The sequence below is a fragment of the Glarea lozoyensis genome (genome assembly GCF_000409485.1).
Source record: "Glarea lozoyensis ATCC 20868 chromosome Unknown GLAREA11, whole genome shotgun sequence".
NCBI classification, from domain to species: domain Eukaryota; kingdom Fungi; phylum Ascomycota; class Leotiomycetes; order Helotiales; family Helotiaceae; genus Glarea; species Glarea lozoyensis.
In genome coordinates, this window is record NW_007360985.1 from 555,929 (window position 1) to 579,324 (window position 23,396).

Sequence of the window (23,396 nt, forward strand, 5' to 3'; positions counted from 1 at the left end):
GATATATGAAAAGAAATTTCTCAGGACCAGGAAGCCTTGATATACTCGTTGGGTGGAATTTGACTGAATAATAGTAGGTGAGGAAAGATATTCTTCGACTGCTATACAGTAATAACTCCCGAGCATTCATTATGGCAAAACCAACTTGACACGTTATTCATCAAAATCATGATTATTAGAATTAGGACTCAACATTCAGTTGAAATCTCACAATCACTATCCTACAAGCTGAACTCCAACCTATTCCCAGCATAGTCCCTCGCAAAAAATCGACTTGGATATTCTACTCCTTTTGCTCCTATTCACAGATTACCAGAATCAGCGAGCAACCCCAATGGATCATCGTTGGAACAACACAACAGAAAGAGACGACTCACCACTATTCTCCTCCCCCGGCTTATCCGCCTCCAAAGCCGCCGCTTTCCCACCCCTAACATGATGATCCCAGACATTCCTTTGCAACTCCAGCAACCCCCCCTGAGTATCAATCTTAAAGCATGGATGTCTTGAAGACTTCTGTTCTGGCGGTCCAAAGGCAATATGGATTTGTTGACCTTTAGGTGTGATATCGAACCTATCAAAAGTCAGACACCAAATACATCCGGATGGCGAAACTGGAAATCACCATGCAAGTCTGTCTTTCTGGAGAAGAGGTACCGGAACACGGATGAAACCCAAGATTCCGCTGTAGAATTCTTCCGCTTGGTCTAGTGTGCCCTCTGGGACTATGAGGTTGATGTGGGCGATTCCTGTTATCATTTTGGGTATGTTCCGAAAGTTTGTTATTTCTTTGATGTAGTAAGGAAATTTCGATTTACAAAAATCAAGAGAATCTGTTAATGTTGACAGGTTGATGAGATGTAGTTGGATATGGCGCAAGAGTGGCGGGTAAGTATTTAGCACCGTCCACGTGACGCCTTCCAACTTGGAGTTATTGCTGACGATATTCTGGGTGAAAAGTTAAATTTACTTAATCTTTCTGAATAAATATGCGATATCATTTATATTGAAAAGGCTAAACAAACCTGTTAGAAAAGGTGTGTTAGAAAGTCGGTCTCTGGCATCAGTACACTTTTACCCATTAGTCTCGCAATACACTAGTATTCTGTATCGATAATCAAAACCTTCTTTTCTATTTCAGTTGGATGTCCTAAGTCGGAATTACGATGATGAAATAGGAGGACTGGTGGAATTTACATGGAAAGAATGCGACAGACTCTCCTCCCAGTAACTGGTTGAGAACATCTAAAACACAGCCACATCAAGAGACCACTGAGATCGCGCGCTTATCATATCTCATATATATGCAGAAGGATTTGTCTGTCGTACACCTGGGTATAAATGGAGGCCCAATAGAAGAGAGGTAAGAATTAGCCATAAACGAATGATATATTCCACTCGACTAACTTCAAATCGCCCAATACAATCTCCAAGAATATAAATCATCAATCCGTCACCATTCCCATTCACTTAATAGCGCCATAAAACTCAATCTTCAATCCATAAGCCTCGATTTTCCCCCTCAAAAAATCGCAAACCACTACAAACCTCCTCGGTACGGTCTTCCCCCATTCAAGAACTCCAAGGTTTGGCTTCTCAGATCTCATAAACGTAACAGACAATCCACAGATAGCCGAACCACTGGTGCCTTTTCCATTCCTCCTAGCCATTTACGTAGGACAGAACTTGTCGGTAACACAAGCCTTATAGCAGTTCACATACCCCGACGTCCAATCCAAATCACACAAGATACAGCATCTCCTGCCCCCAACACATCCACACTCCGCTCTTTTCTCCTCAGCAAGAGCAGATCGTTCCACCGCCTGCGACCCGGTGGCCAATTCGCTGGAGAACCAGTTCTCAAACTCATCCACAGAGCTGCCGCCGTAGCTGCATCGGAGAGAGAGACCGGTGGTGTCGCTGGGGATGGCCATGCCGGCTTTAACTTCGCTGACGGCGATGGGGGTCAGAGTACCGTCGGTGGAGTTCTTGACATTGCAGACTGCGGCTTCGGTGTCCATGAAGGCTCCAGCATAGACGAAGGAGGAGTAGAGGGAGCCGGTGAGGGCGAGGATCGTGGAGAGTTTCATTTTAATAGGAGTTGTAGTAGGATATTTCTGTGAAGGATTTTTGAATACTAAGTGAATAGTATTGAATGGGATGGTTGAGGATGTTCAAAGTAAGTTAATGGATGAACAAACACTGACATATATACTTTTTCGAAGTTGTTAGATAAACACTTCGGTAAATAAACTCGAGCCAAGTCCAACAATTCGTTGCCCAGTGTCTATACGTGAAGCTCCACGAGAGCCAAGTATATTTTACAGCGGTGTACATATGTATATACTACCTCGTAAACCGAAACGAGAACTGTGCCGCTACAAATGTCATCTCGACAAGCTTCTCGCTCTAAGCGAGCCCCATTCCCCAGATTCCCGTCCAATGCGGTAAATCTCAATGACAAGAAACAACAGAGTCAATTGGTGTGCTCGTTGAGATCAAGAAAAATCATGTGTTAACGACGTCCGCCTTGGGTAGTATTTTCTCGAATCTGGAAAGTTCCGATCCTAGTTCGAAAGAGGAGGGTCCGGGAGATCTACCGAGCAACCGAAGGCTCCACGACCGCTGTAGACGACCCTCGTTTGATTCCTATCTCTGTGGGGTGTATAAACTCTGACCTATGATACAGCGTGATTTGAGAGATCTCAGGGTCCAGATCTCATGGTCCAGATCTCAGGGTCCAAACGAGTGGCGTAACCGTTTTAAAATGGGGTTTCCTAGGCTCCTTGTGCTCGGGTTATACCAGCCTGGGGAAATCCCACCAGTAAAGGAAAGTTATCAACCCACGGAAACCAAGTATTAAGGAGGGGCTCTAGAATATCACCGACCTACCCTATAACCAGATAGAGATAAATTAAAAGGAGAGTATTCAGCAACGCGCCAAGAGGAAGTTGAGCCCTGAAGATCCAAATCGTCAAGAACCTTAGTCGATCTAGAACAAATTAACGCTTCTACTATACCAGCAATCTTGTACGTACTTCAAAGCCAAGGGAAATTCAAACCTCTAAGAACGAATCATTGGAAACGTGCACAATCTAGACCCGATTGATGCTTGTATTGCGGCGAGTGATTTTGCACGCGAGAACGGTGCCTTAACAACTCAAAGGGCTCGACTCACGGTGGCTCGATTAAGTAGTAGTCAAATTCGGACATTTCTACATCAAGTTAACAGAATCTCGTAAATCTCGTGTATCTCGTCAATGACCTTTCCAAGTAATAAAAGACTAGTCTCGTCGAGCTACGTCTGAAACCTAATAATTTGTTAGCAGATTATTATGTAAGAAACTGGCACCCGTCTTATCTACCATAGGATGTATACTGCAGATCAAATACCATCATATCTTATCTATCCCTCTATTTGACAAGAATGTAGGAATCGCAGTACCACCTAGCTTTCGTTTTAACGTAACCCAACCCCAGCTTAAAAGCTAGAAGTGACAATTTTGACCATGACGCAACAGTATCAGAAAAAACATCGCCGAAGAAAAATCTTACTATCTCTTCACTGAAGCATGCTTGGGTCCGAGTTGTCCGGTATACTGATGCTTGTTCGAACATCCACATCTTAGCCAAATTGCGCTTCAAACATATCAAGATCGGAAGCTTGGATGGTAATCGGTTTAGGTAAAGGTTCATCAAAGCTAAGTAGATCAAAGTCCTCTTGTAGCTGAGTCTCATCAGTAACTGGACTTGTGATATGTGTTGCTGGATACTTTTGAGGCGGCTTTGTCGATAAAGTTGCGTCTCTGAGATTGGAGACTAAAGCTTTTGAAGATTCCGGGAACTGCCACTCAGATATAGTGCTGTGATTGTCTTTGAGCCCCGGCGGCGATCGCAGGGACTCAGCCATCGCTCCCTCTTCGGCCGTTGGATGGATGTCTTTTGGTGTTCTGGTCGGTGAGAGCATCGTGAAGAGCAGTGCTTGCTTTTGAGTAGGCAAGCTTTCATCCACTTTGATACTGGCTTTAGTCGTGTCCAGCACGTCGTAACCTTCAGAGGGCCCCAGACCGATGTCAAGCTCTGAAGATTGCTTTGTAGAAGCATTCTCATACCTTTTCCGCTTGCCATCTGCAACCTTGACTGGTTTGAAGTCCTCCCTAAAAACTCGATTTTGTGATTCATTGGAAATGTCATAAGTGGCCGACGAAGCAGCGAGAGTTTCGGTTTGTGCAACGTCAAATTCTTTTGCATCCCACGAATTCCAAGCTCGAACTCTCTCAGCTTTATCGGGCAACGACAAGGGCTGTTGGTGACTACCTGTATGGTGAGTGGCTGAAAGATGTTTCCGAACAGCAGCACCGTATGCAATCTCATCTTCAGTACGGATGTCTACCGTGAGATCATTCGATTCGGCAAGCGGAGCTTGTAGATGAGTGAAAGAATAGGGACAGCCATCTTCGTCGCACTGACAAAGTGAACCACAGTTCTTGCGGCATGGGTGACCACACTCAACCATGAGCGGACATGACTCTGCGCACTCGACTGTCGAATGGTCAAAGGGGTGACACGCGTAGGGACATGAATGCCCGCAGTCAAGGCTGCCTTCGCACTCGCGGGAGCACCCTCCATTTAGCCCCACCCAATCATCTGGATCTTCAACGTATATCTTCTCCTTGTGCCTTTCACAATATATTGGTAGGCCTCGGTCAAAGTTATACCAGCCGCGGTACTTCATATGCTCTATGAGAGGCCACCACAATGGATCACGGCCAACATAGTTCTCCGATTCTTCGCCTACAGTTAGAGTCGTTGAGTTTCCATAGATGTAAAGCCCCCGGCGTGCTCTTGATAAAGCAACCACAAGGCGATTTTTGTTCTCCAAGAAGCCTATGCTCATAGTACTATTACTACGAACCAAGGACAGTATGATAATGTCGTTTTCTTCACCTTGATAGCTGTCTACCGTGAAAACTTTGAAGTAAAGAATCCCAGATAAGCCGGGATGCCTTTTTAATTGGTGTAAAATGGCTTTACGCTGGCCATTGTAGAACTACATTTCTCTGTTAGTATGAATCAATATCATGTTTTAAAAAGTGACTTACCGTTAAGATAGTGATATCATTTGCGTCTACACCATTCATCAGAAGATGATTGAAATGGGCAACAATCATTTGAGCCTCATCTTGATTGTTGATGCTCATGTCGGCATTTCGGCATTCTGTCCATGTATGATGGAAAAAATAGACATTGATTCCCCCCATACCAGGTACAGGCGGTCGATTGTCTAGTTCTAGAACCGAATCATGATCCCTGAGGTTGAGGTAGAATGGATTCGCCTCAACACAGAGTAATCCTCGAATATCTGGAATCATTCTTCGCTGCTTATTTAACATAACATATCCAATAGAGTTTTTGACGAGCCGCTCAAACATAGAGACATTCATGTGATAAGGCGCCTCTTCCAAGGTTTTCACATTGCAATGAGCTTGCAGTTGTTGATGATCGCCGACTAGGATGAGTTGCTGCAGGCTATCAATCATGCCAGCGATGACGGTCCCCTCAAGGGTCTCGGCAGCCTCTTCAATCAGAAGAGTACGTGATTCTAGAGCGGCGAGGAGTCCACGGTATTTAGAAAGTCCTGTTGTGGTGCATCCAATCAATTTAATACCCAAATGCTTGATCAATGCAATGTTTGCGGTCCACTACAAGATGTTAATGCGCGGTCAAATAAGAGCTGTCTATGACCCAAGCTAGGAGGGGAAGGAGGATGTTGGGGGTAATGTCCCTCTAACGAGGTATTACTGACCTTTGCGACTTGCAGGTTTTCAAGATCTTTACGATACTTTGACAGAAGGCTTTTAAGATCTCTCTTCATCTTGCTGTCAAGCTTCCGCACCAGATACCTGTACGTATCACCACGCTTTGCGGCTGGGATCCCATGAAGACTTTTGTTGGTCGAAAGCAGTCTTTTGATCTCTTTATCTTCCATGCCCGTATCTCTACCGTTGAACTCACGAGAAAATCCCAGCCACTCACCACTCAAGGCTTCCCTAGGATCATTCTCGTCCTGGCGAAGAGCCCCCGCTTCCGCCTCTAGATCCTTGAGCTGTTCTTGCTCAATATCTCCCTCTTCTAGCTCAAAGTTTGAGTTGATAAGTGGTGTTCTTGGGATCGGTTCCAGTTGATCTCCAGGAAGCCCTAAGTTGAACATTAGTCTAATGCCAGCAAATGATAAATGTTCGTCTTGCTTACAAGATGCAAAACCGGACGCGTCCATATCATCTCCATCCCAGTCTCCACCAGCCAGTGAATCATATTGGCCTTGTGTGATGATGCCGCGGTCTAAAAAGATTTTTAAGTCAATTATGCCTGAGAAGTTGATGATTGGCATCATTGTTTGTTGAATTTCACTTATGCGATCGCGCAGTACTCTTCGTGCAGCCCTAATAAGGTAGGCCTTGTTAGGGGCACCTTCTGTACTTTGTCTATATTCATAGATTGTTCGTTTTCGAATCTCCTCGTTCTCTTTGCTCGACCGTCCACCTAAGCGCAGGATTTTGTCCTCAAATTTTAGGATATGATTGAGTAACTGATCAAGGGCATGATTCGTTTGTGCAGAAACAATGATAGGTGGGTCACCGGACTGCATGTTTGCCATCATGACTTTCAACGCAGCGACAGAAACAAAAGTTTTACCTGTTCCAGAAGTTAGCAAAAATTGTTGACAAAAAATAGGAGGCTGCGATTTCGGGAGAAAAGTACCAGTTCCTGGAGGCCCTTGGATGATTGCAACCTTCTTAACTAGCATGCTCTGCAGGGCGGACATTTGTGAGTCGTCCATTCCTGACGCGGGAATCTCAGGGAAACTTTCAAGGACGTCGACATTAAGCAGTCTTTCATCTACATCTGGAACAACTGTCTCTTCGGAGGTACCCGTTGGTAACGGTAGAGAGGATAGATCCATGATAGAATGATCTTCAACGTATGCGGGTGGGCCGATCATAGGATCAACCATGGCAATATGATCAGCTAGTGGGAACCTGCTACTGTCAGTAACTTCCAAATAAGAGCGGTATGTCTCAATTATGCAACTTACTTTTCAGTCATTAACTTCTGTAAGGCCTCCAGCATATGCCTCGAGGCTTCGAAGTAGCTGGATCTGGCTTCAACCATGATATACTCTGCTCTGTAGTCAGCTAAGATGCCGAATACGATGGGCTGAGATCCTACCTTCGGAAGGGTCAAAAACCGTGTCTTTATCATCGCCCCAGAAGAGATCCACTTGCGGCGGATTTTGTTGCAATCCTTCCAGGGGGCGTGCAGCAACGACCGCGATCTTGCAAATGGAGTGAAAGTTATCTCTTTGTGTTGTAATGGCAACTATACTTCCCTGCATCAAACGTTTCGATTGATCCCAACGGATCAATTTGCCAGCTCGCTCATTTGAAAACTCCACACGAAAGGCGGCTCCGACTGGACTTAACTGAATGCCTCTGAATGTTACCTAGGCGATTGATGTGTCAGTATACCGTCTCGACATGTGGAGGCATAGGAAATTCTATATCAACCGTACATGAGTATATATTCCCACATCACTGTCTTCCACCATGTGGGGGTGTCGTTTGAACTCGGATACAACACGCCGTAAAGGTGCGACAGCATCTTCCCGAAGAATTTGGTAGTGAGCGCCTATGTAGTCCTCTCTCGACGGCCAAGGCCCCTCTACGATATTCTCAGGCAGCTTTGTCTCATACCTTGGCTCGTTCTGATAGTCGTTCCACGCTTCTTGCTTCTCAATCTTCGCCACGACTGGATCAACATTGGGGCAGATTTCCGATTTTTTAGGCACCTCAGGCAGATTGCGCCAGGCTTCCGTGTACTCGATCTGTTTCCATGGTTTTGCGATATGTTCATTGACAATCTGGTCAGGTGAGCGCAAGCCGTACGCCATGGTTGCGATCTATGCCAGGAGGTAGCCAGGATAAAAGTTTCGTACGAGGCACCGCCGAGGGGCGTGTTGCAATGTTTGATTAGTGCGTGGAAAGCACATCTAGTAGCCGTTGTTCACTTCCGTAAAGGTGATCTAATGAGCTGCGGGAAAGCCTCAATAAGTCATCAAATAGATAGACGTAACAGATGAGTAGTTCTTCATCCGAAGATCTCAGGATCGCAAAGATGGCGCCGGAGTAATATACCTAACTGTCTCAAGATTGTCAGTAAACACACTGCGCACATGAGCGGCTTCGTGGGACGGATTCAGCGTCTTGAAATCCAATCGTTCTAATAAAAGCCATACGTACTGCCAGTATCGAGGTAAGATCGAATACAATGCTGGAAATCGAAAAAAGAATGTGTGTTAGATCGCACAATACCGTGACGATAGGTTGGTTGTACAAGGCAACAAAGGTGAAGTTCGAGATAGAACCAAATGGGGACTAGACGTGGGAAGTGATCGTGGAAGCTAGTAGAATAGGAAGCGGGGACCCGGCTCGAGAAATGGACTTCGGCAAGGGTACTGTGCGTCAATAAGGCAGGCACGTTCTCCGGCAGTGCTATCTACAGTTAAGTGCCCTGGGTACATGTAAAAGTACATTTCAAGGAAATATTGATGTTTGCTGGGCGAAGTTTATGTTGCGGATAGCGCCATGTGTAACAGCAAACCTCGTACAGTTGATATCAAACTTATCTGATACTGAGGTATATGTTAAGGCAACAGACAACCCATCTTGACAATGAGGTAAAGATTATTGGTGGAGATGGAAAAGACGTGACTAAAGGTGAGGAGAAACAGCTGGAGGTATCAAGATGTCCTTTCCCGCTAGTGGTCTTGCCATTTTTATACTGTTCTTACGCATGGATATTTAGCAGTATAATGCTGATAATCAAGTTACAATCACGAGGGGCCTGCTCATCATGGATGCTCTATCTACTCAACAAAGCTTCGTACCTTTGGAAGTTGGAATTCCTATCCGAAAGAGTTTTGGATCTCCGGCGGCTTTCTACACCAAGAAAGCTAGTTAACGGGTTGGATATACAGAAAGTATGATGGTGGAATAAAGGACTTGAGCCTCGGAGTGGAATGATCAATCTCAAAAATATTAACATCTGTTGTAAAAATCGAGTTTGCGCGAGAACATGATGTCGGAAGAACCATGACGGACCCCTGTAATTTCAGACGCGACTCGCCAGACCGCGCCGATTATGTCAGCCGCGTGGCGGGGACGAGGCTACTCAGATGCTCCCGTCCTTGTGGAATACCTGCCTCGCCTGTAGCTCAGATTCGAAAACAAAAAGCCAACTTTTTAGAGCGCATGCATTGATAAAATACGTCGCACTCGACCATTAACTGCGACAATAATTCTGCAGCAACTGGTGCATATTTAACCTCCCGAGAGACTCCCAACAGCTCAAACCACAGCGTGCGGTCAACACGTCAAAGCTGGGCTGTACCTCGTTTCTTATGTGGTCTTCCGTCGCTGTGTAAGATGCCGATGCCACTGCTATTCAACTGAAGATGCCCGATTTCTCATTAGACGACGATGACCGAGGTAGGCCAATGTCTACAGTAAACTGGGTTCTCAGCTAATTGACGAAGGGTCGAATGCCAGCTCTGACAATGAGCAAGACGAATTGATGGACGATGGAGAAGACCTGGAACCTGATGTAGATCAAGATGGTGAAGCGGAGGGGGACGATGACGATAACGAAGATGACAATGGAGACGACGACCAGGACGAAGACGACGATTCTCCTGACCAACCCTTATCTCAAGTTCGGCGGCCAAGTTTGCCAACCACGAACACGAGTTCTGGCGATTCTCCCATTATAAATCAGAGCAATGGTGTAGGACCAACATCACATCCTCGACCTACGGTGACGCGGACCTCAGCATCCCCACGGCAGCCTTCTGTTCATGCTCAAGCTCCACGTATGCGATATGAGGTTCGACCGGAGGCTCTCACGGCTCCAATATATGATATTGTGCCAACTATGGCGGCTCCTCAAAGTACGTCCATTAATGCGATAACAGCGACGCCAGATATGAGATACTGGTTCACAGGAGGGTCAGACTGCTATGTACGAAAGTACGACGGTGTTGCGACGATCAATGGCAAGACCTTGTTGACTGTGGCTCAGCGACATCCGTTCGTAGACAGCGTGGTTAAGGCTGGCGTTCTGATGACATATTGGGATAATGAAGAGCCTACTGCAAAAGTCCCGGGAGAAGACCCGCCATTGTCCCCTGTCTACTCGCTAGCGGTTCAATCCCAAGCACTTTGGATGCTTTCTGGTCTTGAATCGGGTTGCATAAACCTTTATTCAGTAAGACACGACGAAGGAAAACGTATTGCGTACATGCAAAAGCACAAGTCAGCGGTATCCGTACTAGCTCTCGCACAAGATGAGAAGTCGGTCTTGTCAGGAAGCTGGGACAAAAATGTCTTCGATTGGGACTTAAATACAGGACAAGTCAAAAGGTCCTTTGAAGGTAGTGATGGCCAAATTTCTGCTATTGAGGTGCGGCCGGCTTCAAGTCTGCCTGTGCCCGAGGAATCAGGAGAGCCCATACAAACAAATGGCACCTTTTCCGGTAGCGACAAACCTCATACCAACGGCATGGCAAATGGGACAGCGAACGGTACCACGGAGGGAGACAATGCAGAAGACGGTCATAATTCACCTAATGATTCTCTCTTTGGTGGCGGCAGTGATGACAACTCTCTGTTTGGAGAAACGGACGGAGTAGGTGCACCATCTGGTGGTAACTTCGGTGACGAGGATGATGAGTTTTCTAGAGCAATCGGAATGGATTTGGGTGACACTCAACCCGTTGATACCACAGGGGATATCGAGATGGGGGACGCTACTGCGGATGCGGCGCCAAAAGTTGAGCCAGCGCCTGAACAGCAAGATGATTCCAAGAACGAGCCGGAGAATCAGATAGTGTTTGAAGACTCAAAACCAGTAAATCAGGTCGTTGAAACACAGGACGCAGAGGCTACGTCCGATTCGACGTTCCTCGCAGCTTCTATCAATGGTACACTTCGAGTCTGGGATAGACGACAACAAACACCAGTCGCAAAAATCCCAATCAGAACCGGAGTTCCACCATGGTGTATGGCGGCATGCTGGTCGCCAGATGGAAATTATATATACGCCGGCCGAAGGAACGGTACGGTTGAGGAGTTTAGTCTGCATAAAGGACTCAAAAATGCAGAACGAACATTCAAGTTTCCTCAGGGTAGTGGCGCAGTGAGTTCGGTAAGGGCGATGCCGAACGGGAGACACCTGATTTGGTAAGTTCACTTTGAGTACGTGATGGTGAAATCCACTGACGCATCTAGTGCTTCGCATGATATTCTCCGCTTGTACGACCTAAAGGAGCAAGCGGCTTTCAAGCACTCAACTGTACCGTTTCTTATCGTACCTGGCCCTCCGAGGGCAGGCGTCATCTCTGCGTTACATATCGATCCAACCTGTAGATATATGCTCTCTGCGGCGGGCAACCGTGGATGGGAAGGAAGCAGCACCGAAGTGTTAATCGGTTATGAGATTGGAATTCCTTCTGCATAATCAGGCCATTGTCGACATTCAAGATTTGAGTCGCATATAATTTATGTACAACATCACTACGGAGTTTTATGGTGGCATATAGGACAGATCACACAAGGCGTTGGAAATACCACGGGAATCTGGCTGGATGCAGGTTGTTTTAAAATATTGGGGCATTCAATTCATTGTATCGAAGTTCTATTCCGGCAAGATAATCATCCTGTCATATCCACATACATCCTAACATATCTCATTCCTCGCGACCTGCACCGATCCTTATCCTATTCCTGACTTCCATCCTCTCCATCCCATTCCCTCCTCCACCACCCTCTCCCCCTACTTCCCCCCAGGCAACCCCAACCCCAACAAACAAGCATCAAACCCATCCTGACCCCCCGAATTACAAATCAAACACTGGCTCTTCACCCGCGCATTTCCAAATTGTTCCGTGCATTCATACACGTAATTCGCGTTGCAGCTTCCGGACAGCGAGAACCCCGTCGACGTGCGTGATCCGCAGGATGTGCCCGTTAGGACGCCGCAGTAGCAGCCGGTGTTTTGACGAGCTGAGAGGTCTGATGGGGAAGCGGCAGGGGAGGAGAGGGCGAGTGGGAGGGTGGTGAGGAGGAGGATGAGGAGGTTCATTTTTGGGTTTGTGGTTTGAATATTTGGAGGTTTGGTAAGGATAACTTTTTGCACAACCAGCAGCCCTCACCTCTTCCTTTATATATCTCCCCTCGCAGGACTATCTTCTCCGCCTTCAAACCCAAATTTATAATGTGTTCTCCCTGAGTCCTGTCATGAGCTTTGCGAACTGATCGTAGTGCCGAGATCTACAGCGCTAGACCCCGGATTTTCTGGGCGTGGGTGTGGGGTACCGAGGAGGTTTGGAGGACCCATATTTTGGGGAGTGAGGGAGAGGTGGAGAAATATTGGAGGGGTTTGGGTTTGAGGTTGAGGAATTAGGGTTGGGCGACTTGGTCGAGGAGGGGGTTGATGTTGAAGTCTTGTTAGCCCTGTGATGGGTTGTTTGCAGATAATATCTAGAGGTAAGTAGGCCTTTTCCATTTCTATTACGATACTAACACGTCTCCCTTTTCCCATCTATGGGGTGTTTGGCTCTTGTGTAAACCTCAATCCTCTAGTACTTTAGCAGAGTCGTGCCCTTGAAATTTCACAGGCGGGATGATAAGACTATCAAGATTCTGTGCTCACTTTCGATGGTCAGGAAGGTGAAGTTCAGATCCACTCGACGGAAAAGAGAGTGTCTGTACACTAATGGAGTCCTCGGTTCGAGTTCTTTTTGGACGGTTCCGTATCGGACAGTACACCCGTGCATTGCAAATCTGACAAGACACCTCCCTACGGCATAATAACGGTACTCGGCACAAAAAGCACTATAGTCACCCCATTTATTTTAGTAAATTTACAGTATTTCATCTATTGAAAAGGGTAAACGTTGCTATTGAGAAGTGTCGGAAAGTTGTTTCTCAATATTCTTGTACTTGGAGGGTGTCAGTCATGTAACACACTTGTGGTACGTAGAAAAGAGTTTTTGTAGATTCAAGGTAACGATCTGACCATTTTATAGTTTGAGAAAGCCAGCAATATTTTCTGTAGGATAGATTGACCCTTTTATCCAAGCTCTACTTGGCTAGTGGTGACAACATACTCAAGAAGCATGATGAATACGTGGGATTGTTGCTAGTGATTACAGAACCTCGCCAAAGTTGAAGAATCACGAATTCAGATACTGTACTGTAGTTTTTCTAAAGTATATTTGTAACTGTGTGCAGCTGTTTCAGTCACAAAGACACTCATATACATTTACAACCCGGAATAACCCGCAGCTACCACGCCCAACACCTATAAGTTTGGGCCCTCTAGTATTTATATCTAGTAGGAAAAAACGACGGCAGAGAACTTGGGAAGAGCAACACTAAAGAACTTGGGGGTGGAATCAAGATCGTAAAGATGAAGATTTAGAATAACATGCTTAATAAGCTAGAAGACATCGTGCTTTCCCCAGTCCATCTAACACACCGAATCCAAAGACGAAAACCCAAAAAGATCGAAACGGGCTAGTATTCCGACATCCAACACCATCGTCTCCCCGCCCCCTTCTTCCGTGACTTTAGACACTCTATCCACAAGAAGGAATCCATCGGCTGCATCACTCATTGTGAGAATATCAAACCCCGGATCTAACGCCTTAAGAAAGGTTTTGCAAGTACGCACCAGCTGCTCTTCGAGTGCGTTGACAAAGTACTCAAACTCTTCATCTTCGCAGCGTTCGACATCATAAACTGAATACGAAGAAACAGGACACGACTGCTCATTCTCACACTTTCTAACAGCCCCGCAAGTAACATCCACGGGATCAAGAATCTTTGAATCGGCACCAGACATAATATAACGGTACTCATCCAGGAGTCTGGGAATACCTGCATCGACCATTTCAGGAGTAAATTGCACGACGTTCTCGCTCAGCAGTTGAGTCTGAACGTGTTTGCGTATCTTCTCTATTGCTTTGGCGACGTCATTTAAATCATCTGCGTGTTCCTTCCGAGTCGCTCTTATGGCCGCGTAAACATCCTTAACGGAACGGGTGTCGAGATTTGGGATTTCGATTCCAGGGGGTAGGCGACCATTTTTTTGAGCCAGATTGAATACCAGGATTTTTATTGGTTCGGTGTAAAGCAGTTTTAGGGCGGTCCAGATGTATTTATCAAAACAAATCTGCTGATAAGATCTTGGAGCCGAGATGTCAGATGGAAGTTGAGTTACGAGAATGCTTGGTGGTTCGGATGATTCCGTGATTCGATTGAATGTTGATTTCTGGCCATTAATAGTACTGCCGTTAGAGCCCATCGTGTTTCTATGCTGAGACGATATGGCTAGAACTGGTGCTTTAAAATGGAGATGGGACTGTTGAGTGTGTTCCGAATTATTTCTGGTGACTCTCAGAAAGTAGATACTGAAATAGCTATATTAAAGAAGGATATGCAGAAATTAGAATATTAACACTCCTCGTTATATGTTGAAAGAAGGCGGGTTGGAATTAATAGTTGTTTGGAAGGGTGTTGTTAGTGTGAAAGAACGTAGGAGTTGGATAAGTTTGAACAGAGGTTCCATCCCGGATGCTCTTCATTTTGACGCCAAGAACAAAGAAGATGATTCTGAGTCGTTATGAGTAGTAGTAATCTATCGTTCTCTCATTCTCGCTGTGAATTTGGAGAACTAGTAGTATGAGTAATAATCATGAGCGAAAAACCAGGATGCAATGGATTGAAGTGTTCGGACTCTAGTGTAGGCATCAGACAATCTTGAGCTCCGACAATTCAACTCTTGATATTTCATCCAATATAGTTGATTCCAGCAGCCCAAGACGAAGCCCATACGTTGGAGCGTTTGGTTCGGCAACAGCAATACGTACGTCAGCAACGACACATGTAATAGCGCAAATGCTTCTGTTAGCTCGATCGATATATTTCATAATGAGTCAAATATGCAACCCAGGTTATCCAAATCATCAGAAGTTGAGTCTAGTTCGAGATAGCGTTTGTGATGGATGATAGAGCACCAAAGTAGGTCGATGTGCGAAGCTACAACAAGAATGAAAGAGCTCGCTTCAACCTTGAATATAATTGCATCTAAAATAGTCGCGCTATATCGGCCTGTGTAAGTGACTTTCCCCTCTTCAGGTAGCCAATTGAGCGCAAGTGATAATCTTGATTTGAACTAGCCAACCGCTGAATTTGACACTTTTTGATCGTGTGCATTTTGGACTAAAGTGAATCCATTGCGGCAATCACGATCTAAGTGACGGGAGAACCAGGGACAGCCGAGGCAGACGCCATTTTCACCAAACTTACAGGCACAGCGTACACGACACCAATGGCACCCTTAAACGAAACAGAGGTTATCACAGGTGATAACACTGAACGGGTGCTACAGAAGCTTCTTAATTTCGGTACCGGAGTTTTGCTGAACTTCGGCACCATAGTTTTCTCCAGCTGCTCTGGTTCGACTCAAGCAAAAGCAGCGAGTTCATTCCTAGGGAGTGTGAGGCGATGGACATGTTCAATACTGTGAAAGACATTGCTGCTAATACTGTCATCAATACGGCTAGTAATGGGGATACTTCTACAGTGAGTTGGATGTCCATCTTCGCATGATTCCTGGGGTATGATGAAGATAGATTCATACTGAACGGAGGATTTCTTTGATTTTCGGTAGTAGTTGGTTGCACAGTATTGGCTATTGTTCTTTTCCACAATTTTGACATTCGTCAGTCACTAATTCGCATGGGAGGAGACTGGAATATTCATTGAATGCTCTAGTCGACCAATTTAAAACTCGTTATCATGGATACTCATTTCCTCAATTAGTGTTCTCTGTATTATCTTCTCGATAGTGCAAAAGTTGTGGTGAATTATACACTAAATAGACACGATGTGTTGGTGCGACAGTATAGCGGCTAGTGTTAACACCGTAAAAATGACTTAATACACTTTGCATCTCTAGCCGGGGCATGTCGTGAATCCAGCAACAATTGTAATAATTCGCTTCGGTGCTATTGTTGCACAGAGCAACGTCCTATCATGTGGCACTATAAGAAGCCTCTTGATCGCGGTCCCTGGGATAAACATCAACAACATTTACATACTTTTGTTCAATCAATTTATTTGAGAAATCATCCATCATACCTTGTCTTCAACTATTCAGTAATCAGTTATCCCACAACACATCAATAATTTTCGCAATGGAAGCCACTTCAAGCAGCCCTATGGTGAGCCAACTTGGTCTCACTATCAACAATGACTCTGGTGTTGATCTTTCAGCCTCCGTTCCGCCCCAACGAGGTAAGTATTTGAATCTAGTCCTATTCCGGGTCTAAAGTCAAGCAGCCAAGCAACCTTCCAAATCTTACAGCATGTCTTCATTGAATATGAAGAAGCTTCGAGGTTGGGTTTCTCGCTCGAGAAGTGTTTCTGATCAGAGCATCTCAAGCAATGACGGCTCGGTCGTAGTCAATGTTATTGAGCCTGGCCAAATCCCGACCCCAACCAAGGATCCGCGAAAGGTCCGTCTCAATGCTCGACTTCGAGCAGCTACAAAGAAATCAATTGACATGCTCTTCAACGAGGCCAAGAAGCATGGAAAGACACTCGGTGATCATCCAGACATTGTAAGCTCTTCACCAGCTAAAAAGATAAAATCCTCTACTTCCAATACTGGTGAACATCACAGCGAGATCAATGATCAAGCTCAAGAGCCAGAAGACCTCACTCTTGTCACATCTCAACAACGAGAGCAATTATCCACAAAAGACATGGAAATCGCCCTCCTCCGTGCCCACCTCGACCACATGGCAACCGTCCAAACCATCCTCAAAGAAACCCTAACCACACAACAAGCCACCATCGAAGAACTGAGAACTCAAAACAAATCTCACGCCACTGAACGCCGCACCCTTCAACACGAAAACACACAGCTCCTCAACGCCGGCACCAGCCGAGCTAAATTCGACCTAATGAAAAATCAAGTCGAGAATCTGACAAGCTCGCTTACAGAAATGACTATGAAAGTGGAGGAATATGAGAAAGAAAAAGAAATACTTCGCAATACGGGTTATACCACTTTCACCGCATACTGCACCGCTTTGAATACCGAAAGAAAAAACATCCAGCCCCTAGTTGACATTGGCAGATCTGTCCGCTCCCGACTTTTAGAACTCTAACTCCCTTCCCGTATCCAAAACCAGCTCGTCCTCCAACGAGGCGACCAAGCCATTAGTTCCGGATCTGCAAAAGCAGATGTGTTGCTCTACGCCGCTATCCTCCCGCATCCTAGGGAGGATATCTATACATACGCCAACACGTACGGTTTTACTCCCACCGCTGTGCTTAAGTGCAAGAGCGAACGACTGTTGGAGATACTGGATGCTAGAGTCTGGGTTCGGGGTCTTCCAAAGGCGGGAGGGTATGATACCGATGAGTTTGTGAGATTGGTGGAGGGGATTGATAATAAGAGAGCTGGAATTGAGGGGTTTGAGGAGGCGATTGCGGGAGAGCAAGGTGATGAATTTTACCAGAGTGTGATGGAGGAGTTTTGGAGATTGAAGAGTGCTTATGGGGAAGGTCGTCAGAGAGAATGAACATTGGGGAATTGTTGATACGAAGTCGTTGACCACGAATATTGAGACAGAGAACGAACGTGGGACTGAGAAGATACTAATACTGGGTTTAGGGATGAATGAAAACAGGGACATTTGTAATGGAGAATAACCTGGGTATTTAGGATTATTTTGTACCATTAATATCTACTAGTCAGGTAAAAACATCAACTATAACGTACACAATCTTTCTTGCCTTACATTATACTGCGAAACACATAAGGTGGTAGTGCTCAGATTGATGTTTGCTCGAGTCAAGCTCGCTTAGCTCACTCTCCCCTATCCTCCGCATTCGCTTAATTGTTCTCTCAATTTCCGAACATCGCGATACTGTTCTCAAATTCCCAAAGTGAATGTTATCCGCGTTTGAACTGCCAGTCAACATAGCAACAGGATCGCGAGCTGTTTAGGTCAAGTGAACAATGAGTCAACAAACTTTTTGCGCTTCAAATAATTGTCGAAATTTGAATCTCAGCGTTTTGGCCAAACAAATCCACCTGTCAATTTGCACAACATACACAAACAAAACCGACATACAAACTTCTGCCACGTCAAAATGGACAATCCTTACAACTTTCCTGCACCTGGACCTTTCGGAACAAACGCACCAGTCGGCATGCCTCGCTCGTCACAAATATATATCGGACGCGGAGGCATTCATGTCAAGCAGAACCGGGCGAGAGCAACTTCGCCAAAAACAAACAACATAAATGTTGGTACTGCGACCAGCCCAAAGGTTTCGAGTGCCTCTTCTTCGAAAGCACCGAAATCAAACACTGCGGTGAATCATGCCGGTTCCAATTCTCAGAGCGTTGTGAAAACAAGCCCAAATGTCAGAAGAAACCCAGCAAAAGATCCAGGTCCGCTTTGGTTCGGAGCACCAGAACGGTGGAATTCTGCTGTTTCCAGTTCTTCTAGTGTTGGCAAACCAGTGATAGATGCAACGAAACAGACGCCGGAACCAGGAGGACCAAGACTGCAACAATCCCATAAACGCAAGAGCAGCGATGATGACTCGAGTCAGTCTCCTGTCGGCAAACGTAAGATATCAGTCGAAAAGGCCGCGGCCGGACTTGTAGTTCCAACGTCCTCAGATGTTCCACGGCACAACGATCAAGTTCGTGGCAAATCTACTAATGTAGACAAACGCCCTCAGGACAACACTGAAAAGCAGACAGAAGTCCCGTCATCAAGTGAAATTCTAAGTAGAGAGCAGGCAGGTCAACCTGCCTCCATTCCTAAGAAAATCGAAGGAAACCACCTCAACACTACAAAACCAGTGGTAGTACTTGCAGCTCTGAAGGCCCAGAAAACCCATGATAAAACCAATAATGCTGTTCAGCAATCTACGAGTACGAACAACAACACTCCTACCATCGTCCCCCAAAAAACAGGAGTAGCAGCTATACAAAGCTCAGGAGCCCAGCACCCAGCAGCACCTCCTCAACAAATGCCAATCTGGCCAACGCTCTTCAAGCCAGAGCACATACAAGGTCTTCCGGACTTTTTCTCGCGCAACAAAGAAGGATGGGAAAGAGGACTGAGACAGTTATGGGCTATTGTGCAAAGCAATGGCCCGGAGACTCCTCAGAATCAAGAGGCGGTTGGAAATATTATTGATTTCTCAAGAAAGTTGACGGAGAGATTGCAGGTGATGTGGCCTACGCTACAAGGCTCTGGGATAAGTACAAGACCTAACGTGAGGGTCGAAGAAGCCGCAGCTGGTACTACGCAAAAGCAAAAGGTCGATACTTCGGCTCAGAGCGCCAGGGAAAATGAAACGCCTTTGATTACGTCGAATTCGTCTAAAGCGAGCTCTGTGGACAACACTGGTAAATCCCAACCAAGCGTTAAATATGAGCAGACGTCGAATGCTAGTGCCACAATCCAGATTGGACCTTCATCTCAGCTCACAGTCACAACTCAACTAAATATGTCTAGCTCTGCAGCCGACATTGAGAGACTGAAGCAGGGTATTGAAAACCGACAAGCACCAAGTAGTAAGACTGCGCTTCCACGAATACCTCCGGCTCAGTTGGTAGTTCCGACTCAACCAGCCAACTTTAAATCTGCTCCGTCGAACTCGAGTTCCCAGAGAAACATTGCCAAATCTCAACAAAGCACAGAGAAACCACAGCCAACAGCAGGGAAATTCCCAGGCATTGCACCTTCAATCCAGTTCGCAACTGCAAGTCAGATATGCAGTAGTGAGCCTGTTACGCCTAACAAGAATGATGCCAGCAAGACAGGAGAGTCTCAAGCTGTTGGAGCACTACTCACCCAAAACGCTCATCATGTTACTCATAGTCAACCATCAACGTCCAGTTCTGCTACTCCAGCTAAGAACTCAGAGACAAACGCGAGAAATGTTCAGATAAATGGGCAAGTATCAAAGAAGAATGCTCCGGTGCCAACATCAATTTCGCGTGGATTAAACAGTTCCAAATGGGCTCCGGCTGAGACGAAGTCCTTGGGAGAGACAGTTAGATCACAGCAAAGCAGTAAGACATCAAAAGCGTCAAATACGAAGGCTGCTCTGGACCAAAACTCTACACCACACCAGGTACTCCCAGCCCAATCACCTGTTTCTCCGTCTGCCCCGTCGAACTCAGTTACTGCAAGCAATGCAGCAAATTCCAAACTTGATAGGAAAGTACAGTCAACGCAGACGACGGGATTGGCAATTGCAGATCAGCCCTTGAACAATACAACAGTTCTGAACAAGGCAAATACTGCAAGCTCTACCGGAGTGTTGCAGACCAAAACGACGGCACCAGCGGCTCACAAAACTCCAGTCCAACAGCTTCCACTTCCAAATCAGCCGATTCTTTCTACGTCTCGTCAGTTGAACGGCAATTTGGTACAGAATGCAGATAAGACACAAGAAAGCAAGGAAACTGTAGTAAACACAAAACTCCAGCCTCTCGTCCACCATGCAGCTCCAACTCAAAAAGTCCAGGCTGCGACTCAGTTAGCAGTTACGCATCAAGCAGACGTTCCCCCGCCTAAGTCTACTTTAGGGAGTAGCTCGGTAAAATCGCAAGCTGCTGCAAGCATAGGAGCAAGACTGGAAGACTCGACGCCTAATCGATTTAAAGCTCAAGACAAAGTCGCTCCTACATCCCAGGCTATACCTACAAGTCCAAAGCCTAATCAACCTACTGGAAGCTCTGCTCTACCAAATTCAAGGTCGGAAGTCAACACCTTGCCACTACGTCCAGCGGCCGAAGTGATAAAAGTTCAGAAGTCTCAACAAACAGCTCAACTCCCGACTGCCAAAAGTCCAAGCATCACTTCGTCAGCTATATTTCAAGCTAGTTCTGTGACAAAGACAACAAAGTCACAAGCAGAACCAAAAACACAGCCCTCTTCCCAGTCTAAGGCTCAAGCTCAACTCGTCATTAACAGTCAGCAACTTACTATTGCAACTGCGCACTCCGAGACGAGTTCCTCAAGTAGCACCACCAAATCACCACCGAAAAACAAGGAATTGGTAGAGCAAAAGCCAAATCAACCTGCTCATATCCCAACTACGCCGAAAAGGTCTACCACGAGCTCTATCACCAACGAAACAAGCCCTCCAGCGACCGAAGCAAAAACACCACCACCAAAGATCAAGTCTTCAACCCAACCGTCAAGCGCCAACAAACCCAATGTCTTCACCTCGACTATCCCAAACGCAACTTCAACGAAAACAAAGCCACTTAATGCCATCTTCTCAGCAACAAGTTTGTTCTCGAACAACGAAGTCCTCTCAACGTCCCAGAAGCTCTGTCAGCAAGCCCTCCAGATCAAAGAACTGCAACAAGACCTCGCCAAAAAAGATCAAGAAACAGCGGGGATTACTAAGACGTTAATGTTCGAACGCGAGCAGCACCGAGTTGTACTCTCAAACAACGAGCAAAGAGCGACCAGTGCTGAGCAAGCTTTTGAGTCGTACAAAGCGTTAGCCGGAAGAGTCGAGCAGGGCCTCCAAGAACGTGTGCAAGTGTTGGAAGGCGAGAACAAAACGCTCAGAAGCGAGAACTTAACTTTGAGATATGAGAGGGACATGGCGAGACACGGCCTCAACGGTATCAAACAGTGGATTAGTCAGGTAGAGAACGAGAACACAGCACTCAAGGATAAATTTAGAACGCGCTGGGAAGAACACATGGCTGAACTTACCCGCGTGAAAGCGGAGTGTGATAAAAGAATCGCAGACGCTGAGATCGCAGAAAAGAAATGGCGGATAAAACACGACGAGGTACACCTCTCCAAAGCAGACCTCACGCGCAAGCAATCTCTACATATCGAGCAAATCCGCGCGGAGGCCAAGCAGAAATATATACAGCTCTTTACGGAGCTCGACACGCAGGGCTGCGAGACGTACGCCGGGTTCGGGAGTTACGTGAAGAGCGCCCAAGCAATGTGCAAATTCATGTCGGCACAAATAACGGGTGAGGCGGTATCAATGGGAGTGTATGCGAACGAGGTGACGAAACACGACAAGGATTTTGCGAGGTATGTGAAGGAGTTTAGGGAGAGTCTGGAACCTCAAGATGGAGAGGAGCCCAAATGGCAGGCCATGGCTGCGAGCACGGCGGCGAGAGAGGCGTTTTTTAAGGAGCTGGAGGGCTTGACTAAGAGTTTGGGGGAGGTGAAAGGGGGGTTGGGGACGGTGAGGAAGGGGTTGGAGGGGAAGATGAAGGCTGAGGGGGAGGAGCTTGAGAAGATACGGAAGGAGCTTCTGGATTTGAAGACTGTGAGATCAAAAGACCAAACTAGTCTCAAAGCTGAGCTGGAGAGGAAGACGAAGGAACATGCGAGTCTCAAGAAGGAGGTTGAGCATAAGAATTCGCTGATGGGTACTCGCAAGACGGAAATCGAAGCCCTAAAGGCTTCAGGGAAGAAACTAGATGACGCGCTCCGGACTTTGAAAGCAGAATCCTACGACCTCATCGCCTCGTCCCAAAAGCGCTACGAGACAGCCGAAGCGAAATGCCTCTCCCAATCCGCGGGTCTGCAGCGACGAGATCTCAAACTCGCCGAGCTCACCCAGAAACTAGCTGATCTGTCAGAGAAAATGGAGGAGAAGAAGAGGGAAGTAGAGCAATTGGATAAATACCTCGAGCAGAAGAACAAAGAGATCGCGGAGTTGGAAAAGGGGCAATTGGGAACGACAGACGCGTTTCTCCCGCTTACGGAGATTGGGATCTTGGTGCGGACGCGTTATTTGGAGAAATTGAAACCCTATCGCGGACAGAATAAGAGCTTAATCGAAGCCGGCGACCTCGCTGCCCACGGCGGCGCGCCGTTAGCTGATGCTCTACTATTCTCATACACCCTCCCCTCGATCGTGGCGCCACGCACCGATTTCCACGTTTTCGAACAGCTGTACGAGACATGCATCAGCGACGTGGAAGAACTCCGCGAGTTGGTCCCGTTTCAAGAGGTGTTGCGGTGGAATGGGTGGATGAAGACGTTGCGGAACCATCAGTTGAGGGAGGAGGCGGAGAGGTTCTTGAAGATGACGAAGGGATTGCTGGAGGAGGGTAGGAAGGTGGGACTTGAGGTGTGGTTTCAGGGGGCGGAGGGTAAGAAGGGGTTTGAGGAGTGTGAGAATTTGTGGGTGGAGTGTCGGAATGAGTTTAAGAATGAGAGTGGTGGGAAATGAGGGCTTTTG

The 23,396-nt window shown here is 46.5% G+C and overlaps 8 protein-coding genes across 8 annotated transcripts; 3 read left to right on the forward strand and 5 right to left on the reverse strand.

The window, feature by feature from the left end:
- Positions 1–221: 221 nt before the first annotated feature.
- GLAREA_11098 (Glyoxalase/Bleomycin resistance protein/Dihydroxybiphenyl dioxygenase) lies at positions 222–759 on the reverse strand (the record flags this gene model as incomplete). The annotated part of the gene is made up of 3 exons (XM_008079287.1): positions 222–298; positions 378–574; positions 626–759. The coding sequence occupies 3 exons, from the start codon at positions 757–759 to the stop codon at positions 222–224; spliced, it is 408 nt and encodes a 135-aa protein (XP_008077478.1).
- Positions 760–1,670: 911 nt separating this feature from the next.
- GLAREA_11099 (uncharacterized protein) lies at positions 1,671–2,090 on the reverse strand (the record flags this gene model as incomplete). The annotated part of the gene is made up of 1 exon (XM_008079288.1): positions 1,671–2,090. One exon carries the CDS (start codon positions 2,088–2,090, stop codon positions 1,671–1,673), a length of 420 nt encoding a protein of 139 aa, XP_008077479.1.
- Positions 2,091–3,625: 1,535 nt separating this feature from the next.
- On the reverse strand, positions 3,626–7,951 carry GLAREA_11100 (P-loop containing nucleoside triphosphate hydrolase; the record flags this gene model as incomplete). The annotated part of the gene is made up of 8 exons (XM_008079289.1): positions 3,626–5,050; positions 5,103–5,702; positions 5,807–6,198; positions 6,253–6,696; positions 6,763–7,040; positions 7,097–7,181; positions 7,231–7,504; positions 7,574–7,951. 8 exons carry the CDS (start codon positions 7,949–7,951, stop codon positions 3,626–3,628), a joined length of 3,876 nt encoding a protein of 1,291 aa, XP_008077480.1.
- A 1,563-nt stretch (positions 7,952–9,514) lies between these two features.
- On the forward strand, positions 9,515–11,574 carry GLAREA_11101 (WD40 repeat-like protein; the record flags this gene model as incomplete). Its single annotated transcript, XM_008079290.1, has 3 exons — positions 9,515–9,548; positions 9,596–11,297; positions 11,346–11,574. 3 exons carry the CDS (start codon positions 9,515–9,517, stop codon positions 11,572–11,574), a joined length of 1,965 nt encoding a protein of 654 aa, XP_008077481.1.
- Positions 11,575–11,889: 315 nt separating this feature from the next.
- GLAREA_11102 (uncharacterized protein) lies at positions 11,890–12,198 on the reverse strand (the record flags this gene model as incomplete). Its single annotated transcript, XM_008079291.1, has 1 exon — positions 11,890–12,198. The coding sequence occupies one exon, from the start codon at positions 12,196–12,198 to the stop codon at positions 11,890–11,892; it is 309 nt and encodes a 102-aa protein (XP_008077482.1).
- Positions 12,199–13,587: 1,389 nt separating this feature from the next.
- Positions 13,588–14,424, reverse strand: GLAREA_11103 (uncharacterized protein; the record flags this gene model as incomplete). Its single annotated transcript, XM_008079292.1, has 1 exon — positions 13,588–14,424. One exon carries the CDS (start codon positions 14,422–14,424, stop codon positions 13,588–13,590), a length of 837 nt encoding a protein of 278 aa, XP_008077483.1.
- A 1,894-nt stretch (positions 14,425–16,318) lies between these two features.
- GLAREA_11104 (uncharacterized protein) lies at positions 16,319–17,713 on the forward strand (the record flags this gene model as incomplete). The annotated part of the gene is made up of 3 exons (XM_008079293.1): positions 16,319–16,418; positions 16,464–17,269; positions 17,321–17,713. 3 exons carry the CDS (start codon positions 16,319–16,321, stop codon positions 17,711–17,713), a joined length of 1,299 nt encoding a protein of 432 aa, XP_008077484.1.
- A 574-nt stretch (positions 17,714–18,287) lies between these two features.
- Positions 18,288–23,387, forward strand: GLAREA_11105 (uncharacterized protein; the record flags this gene model as incomplete). The annotated part of the gene is made up of 1 exon (XM_008079294.1): positions 18,288–23,387. One exon carries the CDS (start codon positions 18,288–18,290, stop codon positions 23,385–23,387), a length of 5,100 nt encoding a protein of 1,699 aa, XP_008077485.1.
- Between the last annotated feature and the right edge of the window lie 9 nt (positions 23,388–23,396).